This window comes from Danio rerio, chromosome 23 (genome assembly GCF_049306965.1).
Source record: "Danio rerio strain Tuebingen ecotype United States chromosome 23, GRCz12tu, whole genome shotgun sequence".
Taxonomy (NCBI): domain Eukaryota; kingdom Metazoa; phylum Chordata; class Actinopteri; order Cypriniformes; family Danionidae; genus Danio; species Danio rerio.
Genome location: NC_133198.1, coordinates 34436324 through 34462967, shown reverse-complemented (window position 1 = coordinate 34462967; position 26644 = coordinate 34436324). Strand labels below are relative to the sequence as shown.

General features: G+C 34.3%; 1 protein-coding gene across 50 annotated transcripts in view; it reads left to right on the top strand.

Annotated features, from left to right (window-relative positions):
- eya4 (EYA transcriptional coactivator and phosphatase 4) overlaps positions 1-26644 on the top strand; it is a 167659-nt gene that overhangs the window by 86801 nt on the left and 54214 nt on the right. For 47 of the 50 annotated variants that reach the window (XR_012398331.1, XR_012398330.1, XR_012398329.1 and 44 more), the window contains exons 1-2: positions 7860-8195; positions 13492-13563. Coding sequence is in view for 47 of the 50 variants with exons in the window: in XM_073938411.1 (XP_073794512.1) it covers positions 13531-13563 (33 nt within the window). In the remaining 3 variants the exon portion in view is untranslated. Of the gene's footprint in view, positions 1-7859; positions 8196-13491; positions 13564-26644 lie in introns of those variants that run through there. The other 3 variants (XM_073938403.1, XM_073938387.1, NM_001282173.1) reach the window with 2 other exon arrangements.

Here is a 26644-nt window from a genome sequence, read left to right as displayed (position 1 = left end):
GTTCGTTATTATCACTCACGGGAGCTTTTCTAGTGTGTTACATACTGTACATGGTACTTTTTCAGTACCACCTTGGTTGAGGTTCTGAGTGAGCCGAATCGTTACGTATGTTATCCGTTTTGGCCAATGCAAACAATTATTTTTCCAACATCCAGCTGTGCTAGACAACATACAATCTGACATAATGAAGTCATCTTTCGCTTCTGTATTGTTTTTAAATAGAGAAAGTATTTTACAAGAGACTTTTATTCTGAATCTTGGACCTTATTCTTGAAACAAAAAGAGATCAATAAAAAGGTGTGAATATTACTGTTAATTAAATTCCAATTTGGCTATAGATGTCATCTATGATTTTTCAAATGTACTTTTTTACAAGACAGGTTAAAAAAATCGCGAAGCCCTACATTATTATTATTATGTTTTATATTTTTATTATTTAAATGGCCAAATTTTGATTGAAGAAAGTTGAATGTGCTGGCCAGTTTGTTATTTGCCTAATAACTAACAATGTGCTACAGTTTTTAGTTTAAAACTTTAACAGGTTCCAGTTTTTTAAATGAATTTTGATGTAATAAATGTGTATTTTAAAAATAAAAATAAAAAATATATTTTTATTTATTTTTCTTTTTTCTAAATCTTTAGGAAATATTTTTTGTATATCAAAAATATGGTTATGATGACCACACGATAAGCTAATCCATTTAAAAGTAGTGCTTAAAATGTCACTAAAATGCATTATTTAAATCTCTTAATTAAAGAGCCCATATTATTCAAGAAATAGGGTCATATCTTGGTTGTAAGAGTCTCCAACAACAGTCTAATATGCATGCAAGGTCAAAAAACACTTTCATGGTCTTATAATCTGCATTTGTTTTTACCTAATTATTCCAGCGACTCCCGTATGAATCGTCCAGTGATTCATTTGTTCCCAAACCCCTCCTTAGCGCGAAGCCAATCTGCGCTGATTGGACCGATGACAGTCTGTTGCGATTGGTCGACTGCCTTCAGTCAGAGAGTGAAATGCCCAACAGCTAATCAGCAATATAAAAGTAATCACAGTTCATACACGCTTGATAGTGTAGGCGTGGATTTTAGCTGCCAGTGGGTCAATGTAAATACAGACGACTATTTTATTGAGCAAAAACTGTTGCGATCTCCTAGCCTGTCTCACTCTGCACTTTTCAAAGACACACACACAAACACACATATTGCCCACGTCCTTGCGCGGGCACACACACACACAAAAACACACACACTCCTCCGGACGACAACGCGCGCGCACACACACACAAACACACACACACATACCTCCGGACGACAGCGCACGCACACGCACACACACACTACCCTCGTCCACGGAGCTCTGTAAACAAAGCAGCACGCGTCGCGTTTTTAACGCAGCTTTGCATGCGATATGAGAATATAGCCAGTTAACCTGATACAGTACACGCGCTTACAAGTAACAAATCACAACTAAATACATTTTGCAAGCTAGAGTCAACGAGGCAACAACTTTAATCGCACGTACTTACACTTGAGAAATGGAGGAAGAAACCCATCCTGACGTCCATCAGTAAGTTACTCTTTACTGATCCTTCCTTTAACAAACGCCGATGAAGTATTCTTTGTAGCATGTAGTTTGCAGAAGTTTCCAGTAGTTTCCAACTGCTTGGCTATAATGCTGAGGTTTCATCTTTGGGTAGAGACTCGATAATATCCATCTGCAGTGTGTCTTCAATCGACCGGCATGTTTGTGTGTGTGTTTGTGGGTGTGTGTGTGTGTTGGGGTTTCTGCGTCAGAGGGCGGGGCCTCAAGTTTCAAATCTCCCGGTTTTGCGCGTGCACATGAATAACTTGGTTTCGTTAGTACTTCATGGCGAAACACCTAATGACTCGGTATCAAGGCGACTCGTTTGAAGCACTATGAGTCGACTCTTTTATAGATGAATCAACCGTTTTAAACACTGTATTCTTACAGATTTAAGCCTTAGCTGGATACTTCACTTCACTTAGAGCTGTGTTACACACTACATGCAGGGGAATTTTCAAAAAAACATAATATGGGCTCTTTAAATAAAAAATGAGGCGAATAACTGCTAAAAGGTCAAACTTTGAGAAAAAAGATCCAGTCTTTTCACCAGGCTGGCTACGAGCCTAACAAGCATTACATGTTTATAGTTTATATCTCCTAAACTCAAATTTTGTCAATGTTTGGTGCACACTAGCTTATAGATACCCTAAAGAATAATATTGCTAATACTAACATCTAAAAAACTTTATTTTAATTTCATAGCACCTTAACAAGTAATACTAAGTAAAACAAGTAATACTAAACTGTAGTGGCAATGCAAACAGACCTGAGCAAAACTGAACTGAAGTGAGCCCAATCGTGCTGAACCATACTATAGCACGCTGTGGGAGAGCAGCTATATTTGGACCATTTAGTGCCAATTGAGCATTATATGAATACAACAGCCTGACTGTTCTTGCGTAGTAAATTCTGTGTTAAGAATTTGAAGTCTAGCCTAGGTACGAGTTTGAACAAAAAAACTGTAAGGTGATGTTGGAAGTCATGTTGGAACCATATTCTGACCAACCAACTTCACAATGTGATTGTGTAATTTGGCAGCTAAATGTCAATTGGCTTGTAAATGTTTGCTTTAGAATAGACTCCCTTGTCTTTTTGTCTGGAGCCCTGCTGCATCTTTAAGGTGTATGTCAAGCCCTTTATTCATTTAGCACTAAGCTTGCCTTGTGATACTTTAATGGAAAGTCCATGTGTCCATGAGAGAGAGAGAGAGAGGGGTTCTTTAGGTCCAGCCGACATGCTGAGTTAATGGAAGTAATCCTACACCCTAATGAAATAACAATGGTGCTGGACTGGACACACACACACACAAAGACAGACACAGACACAATTCCTCTCTGTCGCTCTCCTTCTCTTGTCTTGCTAGTCAGATATGATGTGTCCTTTAAACACAGAAATATGCAGATCAAGTATTTGCTGTTATGACCTCCGGACGTCACATATAAAATTAATAAAATCGCTGGCACAGATTTTATCACCACATTTGTGGGCGGGAAGTGAAAGTCTTTAAGTGATTTGACCGTAGTCTATCTTGCCAAACTGGGTGTATTAATACATGGTTGTCTGTGTGTTATTTATTTACTGCCTCTAGTATATTTTTAATGAACAGCCAATTGCTTCAATGGGATTTAAAGCCTGGCGAATGAAACTCTACTTGGTTAGTTCCAAATATTTATGATTTGACGCAGAGTATCCAGTCTCACAGCAGAAAAAAGAAGTTAGAGCGTACACAAACACATAAACACACACCCTCCCACATGTACAACGACGTTTTATTTTCATTCACGTAGGAATAAATGCTCCGAGTCAAACAGAAGCGTATGTCATAAACAATTTCCAGAGGCAGCTTCACTCTTGCCCCTTACATGCAAAGGCACACAGAACCCAATAGCAAGATGTCTACATCAGCGACAATTCTAAAATAACAAACATGTCAGAAGTATTTCTGTCACACTCTCCTCTTCACTCTCTGCCTCTGTTGATTGTTCCTGACGTGCAGAATTCACCCTGTAAGTGCTTGGGATCCTGAGCGTGTTTTCTGGGCTCCTTTCTTCAGGTATTAGCAGAATTTATGAGGTGTTAAATATTTCCTTTGTTCCCCCGAGCAGGCAGCTGCTGGAACAATCAGAGCCCACACGGCCAGGCCGAGTTCATTAGCCTGCTTAAGGAGCCTGTCTCTGGGGCTCAGTGACCACAGTCCTCCCCTGACTCCCTTCTCTACACTTATCGAGCGTTCGGTTACAGCACTTCAACTACTAATGAAATCTATTAAATGATGTCTTTTCATTACTGTCCGCATGAATCACTGTTGAAAATGCAGAGAAGAACTATCCCGGCAAGCATTTTTCTGTTTTTAAAGGATGTCTAATAGATGTCTAATAGACGTCTAAACATTGTCATGTTGGCTAAAACAAGGCTAAATTTGGGCTGTCAGTTAAAATCCAATAGACGTCTATGAATAGGCCAAAACTAGACTAGTCATCAAATAAACAGAAATGAATGACTACACATATAAAGTCTGTCTAATCTGTCTATTTGACGATTAGTTTTGGGCTATTCTTAGATGTCTATTAGATTTTCTCTGACAGTCAAAGTTTAGCCTTGTTTTAGCTAAGCTATCTACGTTTAGATGTCTATTAGACGTCTATTAAACACTAAATTATTTGCTGGGATAGTGCATGTTAGATATTTCGGTCGAAGCACAGTACATCAATTACGCTTCAATAAAAGACACACAGTGCTTCATAAATGAGTCTCAGACTGCATGTTTACAGAACATCAATAGGCCTTTAGAGATGATAAACAGAGATAATATTTAATTATACATAGTTAATCACTGTCACCAAAGAGCCTTTAATAAGCGTCCACCGGCTGCTCTCTGTTCTGCAACATGCAGACTTGCATTTAATGGTTTATTGGTAACACTTCATAATAACTACACACTATGAATCATTTATTAAGCGTTCGCAAATAGTGAATGTATTATTTGTTAAGCATTAACTCTACATAGACTTTAGTAAGCAGTTTATAAATACAGCTACAAATGCTCTGTTCTTGACTTCTAAGCACATTTATAATTTTCATACATGATTAATTATTATTTGTTAATAATTAAATTCATTATTGCATTATTTACAAACTTTTTGTATTTAAGAGTAGTTGGTGGCTTTTAGAATCGTTCAGAATAAGTTAGTAAACGATTAATAAATTATTCAAATAAACATTTATATATTTTAGAATTCTGGCATATAGTAAAGGCTATTATGTACTGTATGTTAATAAATACTTTATTAATTCAACTTCATGCAGTTTTGTGACCTGATTTAAAGTGAGGACTGTTTATGTTTTATAAATGCCTTATAAATAACAATTAAAGGCAATTAAATATAATATAATTATAATAATATGATATATTATATATTATAATATAATATATTATTATTCTTATTATATCATTATTCATATATTATATGAATAATGATATATTATGATATAACCTTTCAATGTTATTTAGCAAAGTTTAAACTGCACAGTAATTTTGTTTTAGTTAAGATTGCAAATATTTATTTTTCATTTGATGCAGTTTCATTTGTGTATCTTCAAATGAATAGAAATTAATAAAGTCGCTTATTTTCCTTTTTTTTCCTGTTAAGAATATAACAGAGCCTTTAATTGTCATTTATAAGGGATTTATAAAGCATAATAGTCCTCAGTTTAGATTAGGTCTCAAAACTGCATGAAGCTAGGTTAGTAAAACATTTATTAACATACAAATTAACTATTAGTATATGCTAAAATAATAAAATAAAATAATAATAGTATATTATATTAATAATAATATATAAATGTTAATTTGAATAGTTTATTAATCATTTACTTATGCATTCTGAATGATCTTATAAAACCACAGACTATTCCTAGATAACTAATTTGTAAATAATGCAATACTTACTGAAAAAATAATCATTAACAAAGTATGAAAACACAATAAAGCGCATTATAAATGTGCGTATAAGTCAAGAATACAGCATTTGTAGCTGTATTTATAAACTGCTTACTAACGTATGTTAATGTAGAGTTATTACTTAACAGATAATGAAATAACTATTTGCTAATGCTTAATAGATATTGCATAGTGTGTAGTTATTATAAAGTGTTACCAATTTATTAACTATTATCCAATAACGTTGTGCTTTTAAATAAACTTGTCTGTTAAATGCATGTTGTAAACAGTCTAATTGTGACTTGCTATCACCATTACAAACTTGTACGGTTTCTTATTCTTTTGACTGGCTAAAAAGACTTAATTTAATGGCTTTGATAAATCTGTCCAAAAAAAGAATTATGAGTTTGAATGCACTGGTTCATTTGTATTTATTTGACATAACCTTCAAAGTGCATTGTATTTTTATAATATGCAATTAAGTACTGAACTTGTTTTATTTTTGGATGCATTGAGGCTTTACTTTGCTATAAATTGCTATAAAAAGTACACATATGATGATATCATGCAGTCTTGTTTTTTTTTTTTTTTAACCTTATTGCGCAATATCTGGGCAACACGGGCTTATGTGTGTGCTGTGGGGGAGGGGGGCATAAACCGTGGGTCTTCACGCCAGCGTGCCAGATGCAACCCCATTCGCGCCCCTCTTGGTGTATTTTTATTCTTTGTTTGACAGGCATCTTCTGGTTCTACCGCGTCAGCACAGTGCAGTGTGCAGCCAAAAGTTTTGCACAAGTCTATAAATAAGACCCTGCTGAGCGCATGTTTGCCCCCTACCCAAAACGATGGCCTGCCTGCACTTGCTTTTAAAAACCTTTTCTTCAATTTAATCATTTTCCCCCTTTAAATAGCCCAGATGTGTTGAATTGACTTCCGATTTCACTAAGTCGGTCTTAAATATTAAGCGGTTTTAAAATTACAAGCAGAGGTGTGCACTCGTCTCCCTGGTGTTTTGAGAGAGTGAGGAAATGTTGTTTCTTTCCTGATGTTTATGGAGCCAAATTCTCATGCAGCATGTGGAGTTAAGCCTGCAGATCAACAGCAGCCCCCTGCTAGTTACATTCCACTCAACAGCATGAAATTCTTGTTTTCTTTCTGTAACAGTGTGTCAGTCAAACGTGGCCCTCAGGAGCATCATTTTTCATTGCATAAAGAGGAGTCTGGCTAATATAGCCATATTCGCTGAGCCCATTGATGTGGTGACTTGCTTCATCGTGGAGCTTAATTGCTTTCCCTTTCTTTCTTTAGTTTTTATTGTTCTCCCAATAAATTGTGTTGATTCATAGATTTTTTGTTGTGCCACAGTCTGCTGCCATCTTCATGCATATCGCTCATGCCAGTACATTCTTTTTTCCAAAGCCAATTAGTTGGTTGCTGTACATTGCACAACTTCTGCAGATTATGAATCAGTGTCAATCTGTGAATGCACTAGACTTGGCAATGGCTGGATTATGACTTCACACTTTTGCGATGTCTGCATAAAGCACAATTCAACTAGTTTCCAAAATGTAAAAATATGTGATCATTTTACTGCAAGGCTGCTATCATGTATTTGTAAGGTTGCATTCATTTATTTCAGTAAAAAAAATCATGTTTTGGTGTGTGGATCTTCTGTTAGCATGATGTGAATTCATTATATGAATTTGCAGGTCAGACTTGACCAAACATAGACTTTTGAATCCAGTGTCAACTGGGCACAAGCTTCTTGCATTTACATGTATATTTAAATGCAAGTCGAAGCAATGAAACGTGTAGAATGATTTTCCCTTGATCGTTATTTATTTATAAATGTTTTTTTTTAATGATTTCGATTTTGTAAACTTTTCTACTCTGCTCTGAACTTCATCAGGCATTGTCCACCATCATGTTAGGACGTGTTTGAAACATTTGACTGAATAAACCGAATAAAAAGTTAATTAAATGGTTTGGCTCTGAGTGTTGATACATTTTAATTAGATTAGCTACCTTTCCTTGGTGCTTGCTCTATCAGAGGATAGGTAGAAGCCTAATGCAAGAGTACTTAATTCAAATGTGAGCAAATCTGATCCCAAGCCAAGACAATTGGGATTGACTTGGTTGTTGTTGTGTGGTGGTGGTAAATAAAACTGAGCTGATCACTGGGACGAAACTATTAATAAAAGCCTCATCCTGGCCCTTGTGCTGTGCCCCATTACTGGCTTGGGTGAGAGCCAACAGCAGCACCCCTCATGGCAGCTGCGCGCATGCGCATCTTTGAGCGCTCCTGCTCCGCCGCTGCAAGAGAACTTTAATAATGAAGTAGAGCACGGAGTGCGCGTGTGCTCACGTTAACTTCAGGATCAGCAGTTAAAGCGGAAAACACGGCTAGTGCAAGACCGCGCTCCTCGGAGTTTGGCTATAGTGCGGATCTGTTGGTTGGAGCGTTCCGCTCCGGTGCGGCCAGTGCAGCTCTCATGAACTTAGGGAGGACTTCACTGACAGCGCGTGCACTGACTGGCGCGAGCTGTTCCTCGCGCTTCACGCAGCTAGACCACTTGAATATTTTTGGATGAGCATGTCAACACAGTGAAAGGGAACGGACCTTCTGGAGAGTTTGAAAATCGTTGCAACGCACAACTCATAAGAGTAAGTACCCATTTTGTTTTTCCATAAAATAGCTCACTATTCAGAAACTTTACAAGTTTTTATGAATATTTATGTGGCCACATACAACGCGTAAAAGGGGTTTGTTGGAGCACCTGCTCAAGCTGGATACTTTTATGAAATGTTTATGTCTGAGAAAATAATTGGGGCTCATTAAGGCAAACTGGATTGCAGGTTTAACGCATTAGACCACCTATAAAACATTAGCTAATAAAATAAGTTTGCAACACATCGGGGTTCAAATTTTAGGGCACTGAAATTGAAAGCTGAACTGTTCTCTGAAAATGATCAAAAAGTGTCAGGGGTGCCAAAGTCAGAACTTTTTACAGAACTCATCTAAACAGACATCTCTAAATTGTAAACATTGATGTGGTGTTTTGACAACTAGAAATAACTAGTAGAAATGACCCAATAAAATGAAAGAGGAAAACAAATAACTGATGAAAATGATGCTAACGTTCACTCTAACGCTCGCCGGCACGGGTTAATTATGAGTAGCCTACATTGTATTGTTTATTTTATTTTTAATGTACCATATCCATGATGGATATATGTCCATATCCGTGATGAAAATAATTCAAGTGTTATTTTGACCGGTAGTTTAATTAATGTCTTGATTTGATAACTTTTTCATGGAAATGGTTATAGAGGAATGCTCATGGTTGTGTTGGGGGTTCCCACTGTCCGCTTGGATCGCGCGTGCCATGTCCGTTTTCCCGTGCACGTGGAGTTTGTGTTTGTATTTGATACGGAGGAAACGGGAATATCATCCCGACACTAAAGCCGCTTCACTGCGCGTTGGCCATTGGTCGCTTTCTCGCGCTGTCGATAGCAGCTCGAGCCGATACTGGAGAAGGAGCCCGGATTAGATTACACACTTAACACGAAATAATTCACAACACACAGGTCGCTCTGGTGCCTGGTAATAAGATGGAGTGTACTAGCCAACAATTACATAAGACAACACCAGCGACCTCCTCTTTGGCCATCTCTAGGCCTTTAACTGGAAAACTCGAGACTTGTAAGCACTTTTACATTGATAAAGATTGCAAGACACCTTGTTTGACTGACAAAATAAATGATCAAATAATGGACATATTTATTGCACTCTTAAGAAAAGTTTTTAAATGATTCTTTGTTGCATCGGATGAGTTTTGATGTTCGCTAAATCTTCATTTTTGCATTTAGATGCTTTTGATCATCATTTTCGTTTCTTTTAAACACCAGCACAGATGCTTTTCTAAACAGTAAAACTTTTTAAAATGACGTTTTAATTAGGCAGTTTAATGACACAGTGGAGAGGAAAACATTTTAGGCAATGCTATTAAACCTAATAAGGCATGTAAACCTGAATAATGAAATCAGCGGAATAATGATTAATGAATCTACACGATGCATTAATTCAGAAACATCCCCTTTAGACAAACTTAGCTTAAACCCATTTGTTATCCATCTAGCTTGTTTATTTATTATTAATTTGCGTGTTTTGACTGTGGGGTGAACGGTGATGATTTAAAGGGAGGAACACGAAAGCTTTGTCGTCTTTGGCTTTCCTGCGCGTTTCGCTCGTGCCGCAGCTGTGTCGAATCGCGCGCACTGAATGCTGAACCACTAAACGCTCCGCGTGCTTTCATGACAATAGCAGTAAAAAGCGCTCTGGCTCGCTTTGTTATTTCGAGACGGAGTGATGTGCTGTAATTGGACTGTTTACAATCCCCAGAATGTTTTGTTGTGCTTGACAAATATCAAATGTTTTGACCGGGGACATTTGTTGCACATCAGTGGCTTTTGATTCGAAAATGTATATGTTGAAAGAAGGAAAATAAATTTCAGCTCCTTCTCATTACATGGTTTGAGTAATGTGTCTTCTGCTGTCTCTCTGTGTGTGTGTGTGTGTGTGTGCGCGCGCACGTGTGTGTGTGTGTGTGTGTGTGAGAGAGAGAGAGACAGAGAGAGGACAGTAGGCTCAGAGGGCACTGAGTGATAACAGTAAAAATCAATGCTGCTCAGCTCATTCCCCCGCCTGAGCATTAAAGGCTAGAATTTCAGAATAGAGCTTCACCAAGCAAATGAAAAATTCAAATGATCTGCTCTTCAAACTGTGCCCTTCAACTCTCTTTCTCTTTCTCTCTTACACACATAAACTATAGCCTTATGGGGACTTCCTATTACATCCATTGTTCTGTGGATAGGTCATTGTAATCAATATCTACAGAAATTAAATCATATTCCTGAACAAACATTGCGAGAAGGAATAGTGAAGACTGTTAATGAATTGATGAAAATTACATTTAAGTAAGTGTTAAAATGAACATTAAATCAATATTTTAGGCATTAGTTACTTAATGTTTTTGTCTGCCTAATTAAAAAAAAAATGTTTTTTTTCTTTGTTTGTTTGTTAATTTGTTTGTTTAGACTATTAATCCCAAAAGGAAATTTATGTGTCACAGCAGAGTTCTCCATACTAAAATAAAGTAAATTACATACACTATACTGGTCAAAAGTTTAGGGTCAGTTTTTTATGATTATTTCAAAGAAACTTATTCTGTTCATCCAGGCGACATTTATTAAATGTAAAAAAAGTGTTAACCTGTAAATATTTATTAAAATTTTAAATAACTGCTTTCTTATTGTGTGTAGTTTGAAATGAAATTATAACTCCAGTAATTTATGCTTTTATTACTATTTCCATTAATAATATTAAAAATAATAATTAATGTTAGAGTGATTTCTAAAGGACCATGTGACTAAAGCGTGGAGTAATAAAGCTGAAAATCATCTGTAAAATCACTGGAATAAAAGGTTCAATTAAATGATGAACTACTTTTGAAGAGTTATTTTATAGTGCAATCACATTTCACAATTTTACAATCTGTACTGTATTTTTGATTAAATAAATGCAGCCTTGGTGAGCAGGATAAGCTGATTTTAAAACATTTAAAAATCCTACTAACCCCAAACTTTTGACCAGTAGTGTATATAAAAAAGTAAGTAATATTAATAAAATTGCATTCATATTGCACACCTTAGTTTCAAACGCTACTCCATAGCTACAATATTAATGCTATTACAGTTTTGCATAATTCATAAAGTATAGCAACATATAGTTACAGTTAACATATAGCATGGTGATCACAGGCTGTCAGGTTCAGTGCCAAAGATTTAGTTAATTTTTTTTAGAAAAACAACATGATCTAAATCCTGACTGAATCCTGATCCCATTAAAACAATGTTTCCACATGCAAAAAATACTAAATCATTTTTTCTTAAATTGTACGTTTTTGAGTCATATTGATAGATCTAGGGAAGAGATGCGCAAATTAGGGCCCAGGGGCCAAAGTTGGCCCATGGTAACCTTTGATTTGGCCCAGCATCCCATCTGAGAAGAGAGGGGGAGTGATGGCGATGGTTTAGAGATAGTAAATTCAAATTGAATATAACACTTTTTTTTTGTTTGTTTAATTGTTCAAATTTGATTAATATTAAATGTTTCAATTAAATAATGTAAATGAATCAGAATTAGTTTAAATGTACACACTGTCACCCAACATACAAAAACTTTGGTGAGCAAATGAAGTCAAAGGCAGATTCTTCTTGACTAGTGTATTCAGCATTGAACTCCACTCATAACTACTCATAACAAGTTATACTGCATTAGTTAATACCCTTTAAAAAAAGGTTTTCTATTTATTTTAAAATATTATAAAATAAATTAGGAATTCACTAATGACAACTGTAATATACTGTAGTTTGGTATATTTATCTCATTTGGTTTTTTCCCCTTCATACAAAAAGATTTAGGAACCCCTGGTCTAGAGTATTAAATTAGTCAGGACTGTCAAAATGTATAACTAATTAGCGTAATTCCCCCAACCCTATAATATTTATGATTCAGCCTAATCAAGATTTTATTCAATTAAACAGTTCAGTTGGCCATTTTACCCAAGTTTGAACCAAAAGAGCCCTGAGTTTTCAGGTTGGTTCAGTAGTTAAAGAGTAGATAATATCTTTGAATCAAACATAAACTGCATTTGACAAATTTTGTAGGTTGTCTAAAACAGTGGTTCCCAAAATGCCCCATTCCCATTTCCCATTTTTTATAACCCCTGAAGTGATTACATCATATTAAAGACACAGTACATTGATTTTATGGCACCAGGTTAAACTTTCTGACATTTTTACAGTACTCATGTATATTAAAAATAAACACAGGCCACAACTAAAGTTGGTGGATGGTCTCCGAGTGGCGTTCTTCAAAATTAATGGATGAAAAGACTTGGGCGTATTGGTATGTGTACACCAGTGTGCAAAGTTTATATATTTATAACCACCTCAGAGGATATTGGGGGCTGTGTGTCACTGGCATTGTAATTTTGGGGGCTGCAGGCTAAAAAGTTTGGGAACCCTTGCCCTTAAACACCCTTTTTTCTTTTTCATACAGTTTGTTGTTTTAGAGACTTATTTCTTCTGTACATAGTTTGCATCACAAATCCTCTAACGCCCAGAGCACAGGTTTAAAGTTAAAACTTCACGTTGCGGGCAGGTTTGTAAACCAGCTGTCTGGTACCTGCGGCAGGACAGAAAATAACCCCATTCTCCCGATCCCGCGGCTTTCAAAGTCTTTCAGAGTTTTTGAATAAGAGTGCTTTTCATTACTGAGGCCTCAGGAGGTTTCAAAGCAATTTACAGAAGTTTCAAGCTTTTAAATGACAGGGGAAGGATGGGAAGAGAGAAAGATAAAGATGGAGGGTGGGATGGGACAAAAAGGGGGATGGTTGGATGTTTTTTAGTGACTACTGCCATGCTAGCATCACCATGACCGGGACAGATAGCTTTTGCTTCTGTACACTGCAAAAATGATTCATTGGATTCATTAAAATAGTTTAGGGTAAGTGGTTGCAAACAATTAATATAGGCTGGATTTAAACAAACAAATTAAGTTGAACAGTACTACACTTCATTTGCTTAAATTCAGCGCATATAAATTGTTTGCAACCACTTACCCTTAAAAATGTAGTAAATCCAATGAATCATTTTTATCAGTGTTACATCGATTACATTTCACTCAACCCATTGTTTAATGTTTACTTCTGTAAATTGTCTTTACTTCAGTCTAGCTGGCTATGAGATAGTGAAGTTACCAGACATCTTCCTTCCCCTCCTACATGCACATACACACAGACACAAAGGGAGAGAGAGACCGAAATAAGAGAGAGAGAGCGATGTCTGTGCTTTCTATTGTGTTTATGGCGATTTTAAAAGCATCCTTCATTTGCAGGTGTCTGGACTGTAGCTTTGTGGAGTGGAAATTCAACTGATGGAGAATACACAGGATCTGAATGAACAGAGCGTGAGTTAAACCACAGCACACACAATTCTGAGAGTGTGTTTTATAGTGGATCTGACAGAAGATGATCTTAATGTCCTCTCTTGAATTTATTACTTCATTAATGTGTCAGACTTTAGAACAGAGTCTTGAAATAACATCTAATCTGCTCTCTCTATCTGTAATTCTCAACCAAGGGTGCTTTTGTCCCAGGAGGTGCTTGGGAAGATATTGATTTTTCTTTGTTAAATCCATTACACTTATTATTAATGAAAGGGGCAAGTGAGGCCTCTTAAAACGTGCATAATAGACATGGTATGATAACTGTTTTCAAGGTATACAGCGTTTGGAAGAGTAAAGTTTTTAAAACGCCAAAAACCATTGCTATATCGTTCCTACGGTATATTTAAGATTTTCTTTTACACTTTTTTTCTGTTTTGTTTTGTTAAAGTTTTTTTCTGTTAAATTTTGTTTAGTTTTTTGTTTTGTTTTGTTTTGTGTTTGGTTATGTTTTGTTCTGTTCTGTTTTGTGTTTTCTTTTGTTTTTTGTTTTTTTTTGTTTTTAGCACAACATTATCTCCAGCAGAACAGATATCCAAAGATGCTGTTTTAAATTGTAAATAATCTGTGCTTTTTGAAACTAATAAAGACAGCAGAGGTCAATGATTCATTTGAGTTATTTAGTCTGAGCGCAGTGTTCACTGTTCCAACATAAATACATCTTAGTTTTTATTTTTAAAGCTTTAGTTGGTAAATTACTCTAGTACATATTTAGTTTGTTGGAGTACTGTTCAAAAACGTATAATACTAGATCAGCAGATATAGTCTTACTTAGAGATGCCATTTGTTCACACAGAATTAGGTCGATCTGCATTTTCTAACTATGCTCCATATGTATGAAATAAGCTTTAAGATATACTACATATGAAATCCGTACTATCTATCGCTATACTTAAAAATATTTTCAACACTGTCAGTTAAGAACAGTGCACCTGTTTTAACAATTAATTATGGTTTATACTGTTTTGGTGTATCTGTATATTGTGATACACATTTTTGTTGTCTTGACCAGGACTCCCTGATAGAAGAGATATATCTCAATGGGACATTCCTGGTTAAATAATAATAATAATAAAAAATAGATTGTGTTCAAAGAGGAAAAAGTTTTAAAACATTGAGTTTGAACATGAAGAACATATTTTAGTGCAGTAACCACAATATCATGAAACTGTAATATTTTTATCGAAGGTTATCATACTGTCAGAATCTTATACCGGCCCATGTCAGATATGTGCATATGCAATGTGTTATAAGAAAGGCATTGATTTGTAGGGCAATAAGTTTGTGTTTATATTCATTTAATTGTTTAATTTTCTCAACTATATGGAAAAAACTTTTAATTCTTCCAATTGTGAGTTTATAGTAGCTTGTGCAGTTCTGAATTTATTTGTATCTATCTCACATACACACTTTTTTTGCAAGAAGTGCGAGAGAGTTTTCTATTGCATTTTCCTGAAAACTATTTCACTGACTAAAACAATTACTCTGAAAGAAGTGTACTTACTAAGAAACTCTATCAGGCAGCAATTGTATGTACTGTTACATATACTAGTATAGCATTGAGTTTGTTTTTCTAAAATAGCACCCTGAAAATGTGACTTCTAGGTAAAAAACAATTGTGATCATATACCATTGATCACCAAATGACTTGGTGTAAAGAATCAGTTATATTCATGCTTTGGTGTTGCTGTGGGAGTATTTTAAATACATAAAGACTGGGAAACATGAATCTATACTATGTGATAATTGAAAAGTTTGATCGTGCGGTTTGAAGTTCGAGCGTGTTTGTGTGCATGAAATGAGTGTGTGTGTGGAAAGGCCACCCAGGTGTGTACTGAGCAGAACTAGGTCTTTAATACACAACAGATGTGGACTGAAGTGTTGAGCACAGTAGCCATATGGCCACCAAGAGTCTGAGCAGTGTCACATACACACACATAGTGACAGTACAGCACTTATACACTCTGCTGAAGCCCTTTTAAATGTGTTTTGGAATCAGTTTTTAACATCCGATTAATGACATCCATGAACATGTTAACCTAATTTCGTCACAGGATAAGAAATAATTTAAAAAGGTAATACAATTGTATGTATTTATTATTATTATTATTGTTATTATTATTATTATTATTATTATTATTATTATTATTAATACGCTTTTTAAAAATAATTATATTATTATTTTACATTTTATAGAAAAAATGTCAGAATTCTGAAATATAAGCTAATGATTGTGAGAGATTTAAACCCAGAATTGATAGAAAGGATGTAAGTCAAATTAAGTTTAGCTAACAGTTTTTTTGTTTTGTATGTTTGTTTGTTTGTTTGTTTGTTTGTTTGTTTGTTTGTTTTGTAAGCCTGTCTTTTTTCAAAGCCTATGTAAGCCTGTTTCCACCACAAGGGGAAAATGTAAACAGTAAAAAAAAACTCAGAATTGCATGATACAAAATTGAAATTATGAAAATAATAAAAAAAATTCACTCATCTATAACAGTAAAAAATTACTCTATTTGACTTAATAGGCTTTCTGTGAATTAGGCATTGGATGATGACCATTTTCAAGGTTTACCAAAAGTCAGGGTTTTAAAACCGCCAACATTTTCTGCTATACTGTTCCTATAGTATATGTAAGTTTGTTTGTTTTTTAACATTTTGTTTTAGGTTTTTTAGTATAAAGGGATCTCCAAAAGAAAAGATATCCCAAGAAATTAGTGTTTTTAAACTTATAAAGACAGCAGAAGTCTATGATTAATTTGAATTATTTAGCCTGACATGATTACTGCTCCAAATTATTCAAAATGATTCCTAAAATATATAAAATATATTGTGTTCACTGGGGGAAGAAGTTGTTGTTTTTTACCCACATATGTAAAGGAATATATTTTAGAGCAGTAATCACAATACCGTACAACCGTGATATTTTTATCCAAGGTTATCATACCGTCAGAATCTTATACCGACCCATTACTCTGAATTTTGAGTTTATACACTAAAAAAAACGAATAATTTAATTATTTACTCATGTTTTTTTGGTCACACATTACAATAAGGTTTACTATTTAATGTGTTTAACATAAACTAATTATGAATAATACTTTTAAGTCATTTATTCATCATACTTCAACATTTACTAATGCATTATTGACATCCAAATTCATGCTAACATTACTCATTGCACGGTGAGTTAACAGGAACTAACTGTATTTTCGTTAATGTTAACTAACATGAACAAATACTGTAATGAATATATTGTTCATTGTTTGTTCATGTTAGTAAATGCCATAACTAACATGAACTAATATAAACGTTTTGTAAAGTGTTACCTGTTTTTAGGGTAAGTGGTTGCAAACAATTTATTTGGGTTGAATTTAAACAAACAAATTAAGTTGAAGATTATTACATTAGTTTGTTTAAATTCAGCGAATATACATTTTTCAAACAACAAAAATTATTAGCCCTCTAGTGAATTTTACCAAATGATGTTTAGCAGAGCAAGGACATATTTTCACAATAACAATAATATAAACAATAATTTTTTTTTTCTTTGTTTGTTTAGATGAATTTTGAATAATATATATATATATATATATATATATATATATATATATATATATATATATATATATATATATATATATATATATATATATATATATATATATATATATATATATATATATATATATATATATATATATATATATATAAAATGTAGAAATGGCTAAGGTCAATACTTTTAGCCACCGTAAGATTTTTGGCTACAGAACCACTTTTGTTCAATGATTTGCCTAATTATCCTAGCTTGCCTAGTTAACTTAATCAACTTTAGATTGCAATTTAACAAGTAAAAAAAACAGTTAACTAGTTATTTACTTTTATTTAGCTTTTTATTTGCTTTACATGGCAAAGACTAAATACATTAGTTATTAAAATTATGTTGAAAAATCTTCTCTCCATTAAGCAGCACTTGGAAAATGTACTTCAGAAAGGATTTTAATAATTCACATGAGGACAAAAATGTTATGGCTAATAATCTTCAATCTGACTTTTTTCTTCCTCTGAATTGCACGATGTAACAGCAGTTGCAGGTTTGTAACTTAAAATTGCACAATACACAGAGAAAAAAGAGAAAGCCAATAATACTGAAAACCATTAAAATACATTAAAACTCAATATACAAGACTCCTATATGAAAACAAATGTATATCTTGCAATTCTGAAGGGGGGGGGGGGAGGTCTAAATGACCACTTTTATTTTTCATTCTGTTTTGAAAATAATCTCCTATTCATTTCATATGCATATAAGTGCTTCGGAAAAGACAGACAGGCGTCCATAATCCAGAAGAGGACAGATACTGATCTGGGGGTGTTTGGGGTAATGGAAGGAGAGGAAGAGGGAGATTGAGGTGTGGGTGGAGGGGGGTATTTTGTGACTCAGGGGATCAATGCTTTTGGTTCTGAAGGAAAATAGCAGAGGAGTGAAATGAAACGGGGGGTGTAGCTGCAGCCTTTTCCTCTGGTGCAGACTGTGCCCCAAAGCCCCAGAGCAGAGACCACAGACAGAGAGAGAGAGGACTCGGGTTACACACACGCACACACCTACAGAGAGCCAGCGAGAGGAGAACAGAACGCACAGCTTCACGTTCACATATTTACACCTCCCGGTTTGAGCGTAATCAGCAAATTACCACAAATAACGGAGTGTACAAGTCATGAGCGTGTTGAAAGCCTCTCAGTAATATTTATAAAAGTGCTACACTGTGAAGAGTAGCAGGCCAGATTTATAGCAAAACAAGTACTCGATGTCAAAACAAACAAGTAACAAACTAAACGTACAATTTTTAAAAATTATTTACAATAAATAAAACTTCTGGTGAAAACCTGCTTTTTTTAAAGGTGTTAATCTTTATCTATGAAGTTATCATCCTGATGGTTATTTGTTATTTACACCTTATTTGTTGTTTACACCTAATATTGTTCTATGTTAAGCTGCTTTGACACAATCTACATTGTGAAAAGTGCTATATAAATAAACATGAATTGAATAGAATTGAATTAAACTATCTTTTGCATTGTAAATCAATTCACTGTTCATTTGAGTTAGCAGTTTTAATTTGCTGGTTTGTTCAATTTTGATGCACCAAAATGGACTATTCATGTACAGTGCTCAGCATAATTGAGTATTCCCCAATTTGAAAATGAATATTTTTATCCAATTCTCAGTGAATATAGGCAATGTATTTTGGTGCATTTAAACAAAACAGATTTATTAAACAGATATATTTATTAAAATAATATTTTAGTCACCAAACATATTTAGAAAATGAAAGATATATACTGTAGGTCAATAATGTCTCTGTAATTTCTTTTTGTAATATTTTTGTCCTTGCTTTTTACGTCAATTTATTTAGTTTCATGTCATTTTATTTAGTTTCTTATTCCATTTGTCTGGCTGAGATTTTTATTTATTTTATTTTTAATGGTGTTGTATCATTACTGTATTGTTTGCTAGTGTTTTGGTGCTTGTTCTAGTTAGTATCAGGTAATAACACCAAGATAATTTTGTTAACATATGTACATGATGTACATTATTGGTATGTCCTGTTTTCAGAAAAACTATAAGTAATAAATAAAGTAAAAATAAATAAATAGAAAGATAATACAATTAAATGCGAGCAAAATATTGCAAAAAAAATTTCAACCAAAGTTGTTTAATCTTTTTGCTTCTCCTGGTTTTTACTCTTTTTTTATTACATATAAAATTGGGTGTACTGGTTTTTGGACCGTTATCGTAAGATATTTTGTTTGATAAGCTCCAGAATTTGCTACAGTACTGACTAATGTAATGTAAATACACAAATATAGGTAACACTTAACAATAAGGTTCATTAGTTAATGCATTTACTAACATGAACTAATCATGAACAACACATGTACAGCATTTATTAATCATAATTGAACATTTACTAATGCATTATTAACATCCAAGTCCAAGCTTGTTAACATTAGTTAATGCATCATGAGCTAACATAAACTAACAATAAACTACTGTTTTCATTAACTAACGTTAACTAGCATGAATAAATACAGTAGTAAATGCATTTTTCATTGTTTGTTCATGTTAGTAAATGCATTAATTAACATTAACTAATGAACTTGTAAAGTGTGACTCAAATATAATGCTGTATAGCTTCCTATTAAAAATATTATAATAATATTAATAAGACATTTGTGAGGGGTGTACTTATATGCTGAGCACTGTATACTCAATGTGTGATACTCAATATGAGTTATAGTGCATTATTCATTTATATCACAGTTCTGACTTTCTTAGAATCCTGGGTTTTCTAATTTTTAATTTAATTAGTTTTTTCATAGAATTTAATAATTTATTTTTTGTATCAGGAGTTCCTCAGACTACGAGTTTGTATTTCTGCAGTTCTGACACACTCTGTGTGTATTTATTGTGTTGGCACCTTGGCTGATTTAGGCCTGTTGTGTATGGAAAAATATGACAGTAAAACTGCAGTTAGGTGACACAGAATGTGTCTGAAGTCACCTATTACTCAGTAGGTTGTGGTACTGTATTTAAATTCAAATTTACTAATCAGCTATTAGAAAAGTACATTCTGTACAGTATGAAGGTGAGCAGTATGAATTGAACACGGACTTACTACTATTACTACTATTACTCCACTATTTTGTCATGATCACATGACCTACCCAAGTCAGTTGCGGCACTTCACTCCCATTCGTGAATTCTCTCCTGGTGCATCATATGATAGTGTAGCATCCATCTAATGCGCTAGGGCTGCACGATATTGGAAAAAATTGACATTGCGATATTTTTTTCCCCTGCGATATATATTGCGATATTTTATATATATATATATATATATATATATACTTAAAACTAGGGCTGTGACGGTCACCATGACAACCGCGTCACCGCGGTGGTCATTGCCACCTCGGTTGTCCATTGCCACCGGCCGTAGTACGTGACGTCACGCACTTTAAAACACAAATTACTGTTATGTTGCCAAGTATTACATATCTGTTAGAATATAACATTAGGCGCGATTCAGCAAGTTCAAGTTCAACCATGAATCTTGTTAGAAAACGAACTCTTACATCTGGGAACATTTTGGATTCGTGCCGACCTAGAAAGGTGAACGAATCAATTTGGATTAAGCTTTTTGTATGGGGGTTTTAAGTAAAGTGTGTTTTAATATTCACTGCTGAGAGTCCAAACACTGAGGAGCAAATCCATCGATACGCAGAACCACGGGTCCCGAACCATGCAAGCTAGTGGCGATTGACGGCGAGGGAAAAAAGCCATGTAGGCTTAATCAACTCCTGTCTTCTAAACGCAGAAGCCCAGCTCAGCCAGGCATGGCAGAGGCATTTGCAAAAATGGCCAGATACAAAAGAGAAAGTGATAAATGGAAGACATTGACGAGAAATTGAGCATAGGCTATTTGGTAACTACTTAAGAACGCGCCGCTCCGCAGAGTAGAGAAACCTGCGTTGCGAGAAATGCGGGCGGCGGAACAGAAGGAGAAGCCCTCTCTCGCATGGTTGTGAAAAAGTAGCCTGTCTGTGCATTTTCGCTACAAGCACACCGTCTGACAGTGTATTGCTGGAAACATTATAACCCCATTCTTCACTTAAACCGGACAAAGTCAACATGTTTCTGGCAAATAATTTAAAATATGAATACAAAAGTAGGAGAGAACCTACGCTGTTTTTTTAAACATCTGACTTATATTGTTACTAGGTTAATATTTTCTTTTTACTTATAATTATTAATATTTATATTATTATTACACTGATTAGTAAAGTGCCATTTAGACTTTTTGTTAAGTTCTTAAAAATGTAACGTTTAATTGTTATTATTATACAGTTTCAAGAGGTTAAAGTAATGTAATATTTAACTACAATATTTATAAACAGTTTTGTGTTGTTTTATTAACAAAAGTTCAAAAATAAACATGTACGTTTATACGGATGTTTTATTTATTAATATTAAATTCGGTTATTCCTTAATTTTTACATAAAAGGTAAATTAACTTAGGTAGGCTACATTATTTGTTGATGTACGAGATCGAGGAACATGTTTGCCAGTAAATAATGTTCGCACCACTTAAAAAACAAAACAAATGAATAACTTGCGAAAAGGATGCAATAAAAAATGCAAGCGCTTAATCATTCTTCACAATCGGATTCGTACGTGCAATAAGCCGAGGCTATATTGCGCCGACAAGAACAAGCCCTAGAGAGCATTGAGCCCAAGTCTAGAGAGAGAATTAATACTAGTTAATATTAATGATTATAAACACGAACTGCGTTGTATGATAAACGCATCACAATGATGTCGTGATCTTTGCTGAAGAACTGATATGTTATCGCCGTCTCCCCAGCCAGGTTTTCATCTGTTTTTTCCCCCTTCTTCTGGATACAAACAATAAAGTATCAGCGCCAGACCAGTGGTTTAAATTATATTTTACTCTCTTGATTTCTTTTCTTTTCATTAAAAAATAAATAAATACATGTTTAAAGTTTTGTATTGCATAGCCTATATATTTTAAAGATTATCATTCAGCCTACCTGCAGCGCATGAGGTTGTGTGCTGGGCAAATCCCCTTTACTCATGCTACCCATTTCATTTATGACACTGTAAACTTGACTTGGCAGGCTGATCATCTTTAAACTCAAAAGGTGTTTTTAACTTGAGACTGCATGCTTCTGCATAATGTGATGTTTCTTATTACAACTGTTAGCGGTGTCAAAATGAAAGCAAACATTAAAAAGGGTTTTTTTTATCAATTGTATAGTTTAGTTTTAATAATAGCTAATGTATATAATAAATTATAATATCGATTATTGTGTAGACTACAGTGTTCAACAAAACAATTTTATTAGGTTACTCTAATAGACCAAATCCCTAACTGAAAAACGAATGTGAAAATGACAGGCAGTTGCATCTTTGCTAAAATTAATTTAACGACAAATTTCTTTAGTTTTTTTCCCCTTTAGAGATCAAAAGAGCTGTATTTAAAGAATTATTTCACTAAAACATGAATTGAATGCCCAGTTCTTTCCCGTGTGAGTTTAGTGCGCCTCCGCCGCGTCTGCGTTTTTAAGGTTACAGGTGCACCCTGACCTGACGCGGGGACCAGATCTCTGTATTGCTTTAATTTCTCAATTTTCATAACTGCATTGCATTTTCATATGGTAAAATATCAAAATTTATGTTCTGAAAGTAGTAGGAATGACGGGAGTGTTAGTAAATAATAACAGAAAGAACTTTCACTTTTGAGTGAACTTCTGTCACGTGTTATTTTAGTATGATAAAATAAACAAAAATAGTAATGCAGAAAAGTATTTTTCGCTCTGCCAAGCCTTCTCTGTTGCTGTATAGAGAAGCAGCCTGCTCAGTCTCCTTACCCCGGCCCTACCCCGCCCACCGACTCCTGAACGTCTCACTCACTAACTCACTCACTCACGCGGGCATGCAGTGCAGTCTGATGAGGAAACGCAGCTTTTTGATATAATGTTTTTCTTGTTCCCAAATACAAATAATTTAACAAGTATTGTTTGAAATAAGTATTCGTAAAAACACGCTATTCCTGCTTTTCCGAATACCGTATTCCGGTTCGGCTCCACCCATAATATAGCCTATATATCTTTTTTTTTTTTTTTTTTTTTTTTTTTGCATCGCACCCTCCTGCGATGTGACTATCGCGGATGCGCACATCGCGATTTCGATGCTGAAACGATATATCGTGCAGCCCTATAATGCGCACTTCAAAATCTCGCCAGAAGAAGTAGGTCACCCGAGTACTTCTTGCATACGGTTTTTCGATTCTACTGTATGCATTACGACATACTACTCGGCTCGCATACTGCTTTTAGCGTATTATATAGTATGGAAGTATGCGATTTCGGCCACATAGTCCTTTGTCTTAATGAGTGACTAATTGAATCATTAATTCATTTGATTAATTCAAAACAGCTGATTCATTTTGATATGTTTATAAATCAATCATTAAATCATTTAAGTGATTTGTTCAGAAACAGAATTGTTCAGGAATTAAACCCTGCTCTTAGACACACAGATGTTCTGTTGTGGCTTTGTTTGGAACTATTTTGTAGACAAAACAGAAAAGACAATACTATGTTTAAGATGTTAGTCCCTCAATATTGATTCTTTGTTGAATCTAACGACTATATCACATTTGCAATCATACTCACTTATATGAAAAAAATACACTCTTGTTTGTGTGATTTTTAATATTAATGACAACATTTCTTTAAAAAAAAAACAACAACAAAGAGCAAACTACTTAAATAGGGTATATGCAGAAGTATGCAGAAGGACTTTTCATTTTGCAGTAACCTGGGTCAAGCGCTTCCAGTGAACTGCACGCAGTTACAAAATTGGCACGTTTAAGGTCTGTTTTCTTAAAAAATCAACGATCTTTACCGCCTGACTGATATACAATATAAAGTGGTTCTCGGACTGTAAAACAAGCACTGCATTAAATTACATTTTCCCGTGCCATGTTTTTAAAATATTAACATTTATTGTACTCTAGTATTTTCAATGGTGTTTCTGTGCTCGCCTGCTGATTCTGATGGGTGCGTGTGTGTAAACAGCTTTTCATCTCGGTTTACGCTTCAACAACTAAATGAATGCTGAAGACTAGTTAACTGATTTTATTTTAATTACATTAGAACATCGATGCTGTAAATTCAACCGTATAAAATTGAAAAAAGCCACATTAAACCATTCACCAGAAGTTTATCAGTATGGGAAGAAACGCTAGCTCTGCATATACCCTATAGAAGTATACAAGACAGCTCGTATGATTGTGTGATGTTTTCTGATCCTTTTATACAAATCTGATTTATTCAAATACTGCCGTTGAGTTTGATGAAACTAAATTGCGTCCAATTTATCCTGAATCAGTGCAAGCTTTCAAAACAAGTGATGCGAGTTTGAACAGACTCTATCATTCCTGAAATTGTGTATCCCAGTGATGGTTAAAAGGATTGTTCTGGTCACCCAGACTCATTGATTAACACACAGAGAGATTATCGGACCGTTCTCTTGCTGATCTTAAAAAGCTGCTTCAAACACAGTGGCACTTTAGGATGGTCGCTGTGTGCAGTTTTTGGGTTTTGAGTCAAACTGACAGCTTTGGGTCCAGCCTGAGCACATTATTTAACAAGCACGTCGACATCTGGGAAGCAATTCATCATTTAATTAAATGCTCCTGAAACCTGGCCTTTCGTTAATGAGATTAATTTAAATAATTAACGAAAAGCTGACACAAGCACAAGAACTCATGAATAATTAAGCAGCTTTTTTTTTCTGCTGCAATCAGAGGGGAAGGGAGCACTTTAATGCTAGAGTGCTTTTTTATATAAAGTTTCAGCTCATTTCTTGGGATGATAAACATACTCCAATGCACAAGTATAGACACTTGTGTGTGTGTGTGTGTAAACACTACGAAGATATGCGAATCAGTGAGCCAATGGAAGAGTACGACGGCGTCTCTCATGTAGAGAGATCATACACACACACACACACACACTCATTCAGAGCTGCGAAGGTGTGTCTGTCTATAGGGCTTGGCCTGGTGTCCAGTTTCGCTCTGACCCCTTTCCCCGGGCGGAATATACCATTCAGACTTCGTACAGCAGACTCGCATAGAGACGGAGCAGTCCAATATATGGAATGGTGCCATAAGTCATTTAAGTGGATCTGACTGATCAACTTGTTTGTTTTAAAACGCTATAGTAAATCAGCGAATGTTGCATCCCCAGTTGTTTCTTTAATTTTGTCTACATTTTGTGGGCTGTCTTTCAGTATATAATGAAATAAATATCTAAATCTCATAACTGTATTGTACATTTGTTAATTTTATTTTAAAGATGCACTCGTAAACTTTTGGTTATGCTAACAGTGGGAGGGTAGCTTCATGCTAAAATGTGTAATTAAACTGATGTTAAGTATGCAAAACCACCAACCTGTTTTCACCAAATAGGGCATGTTCCTGGATTAACATTTACTGCATGTTGATCATGGAACAACATTCCAGTCAGCATGTCAGAATTAAGGGATAATTTTACTGTTTATGTTAAGTTTAGGCCTACGGTTAGGCTTATACACTTCTACGTAATTGTTATCCAACTATTAGGAATACATTACAGTTATGGTAGTGTTTAGGGGTAGGGAATAGGTATGGATTACATTTTCGAACAAAAATGATGTTCCAGGATCAACATAGATGTTGATCTATGAACTGATCTTTATCTGCCCCCATAAAAAATTAAATGGCTTTTTGTAGGAAATGCAAAAACATATTATGTGGGTGTTGTTTCACAGTACACATACATTTTTATGTGAAAAACAAGTAAGAGAAATATTAATACATATTGATATCTAAGCGTAACTCAAAAGCAGTGTTATTTGATGTGCAACTGTTGTACATTTCATGTATGCTTTTTTTATTTTTGAGCTTTCCCCTTTTTTTCAAAATTTTGCATCTAGGTTTCTTTGTCTCTTTTATTAAGTTTGATGGCTAAATTGTTTTTATTTTATTACAATTTTATATTTAATATTAGCTTATTTGTTTAGTTTTGAACATTTATTTTATTAAAGTGAATGATTCATTTTTTTTTTTTTTTTTTTGGGTATAAAAAGATTTTAGTTTATAGCCTAACTATAACAACCCTTCAGATAATTCTAATGTTTTTTCCATTTTCATTAAAATACTTTAGTACCTAGGTTTTTGTCTATTTTTTTGTGTTTAATGCCTTATTGACGTTTTTTAAATATTTAATATTAGCTTTTTTTTCTTTTTTAAATAATTTAATTCAGTAAAAGTTTATTATGTTTGGTAAATGTTTATTTTATTTTGATATCAAACATATATATATATATATATATATATATATATATATATATATATATATATATATATATATATATATATATATATATATATATATATATATATATATATATATATGTTAA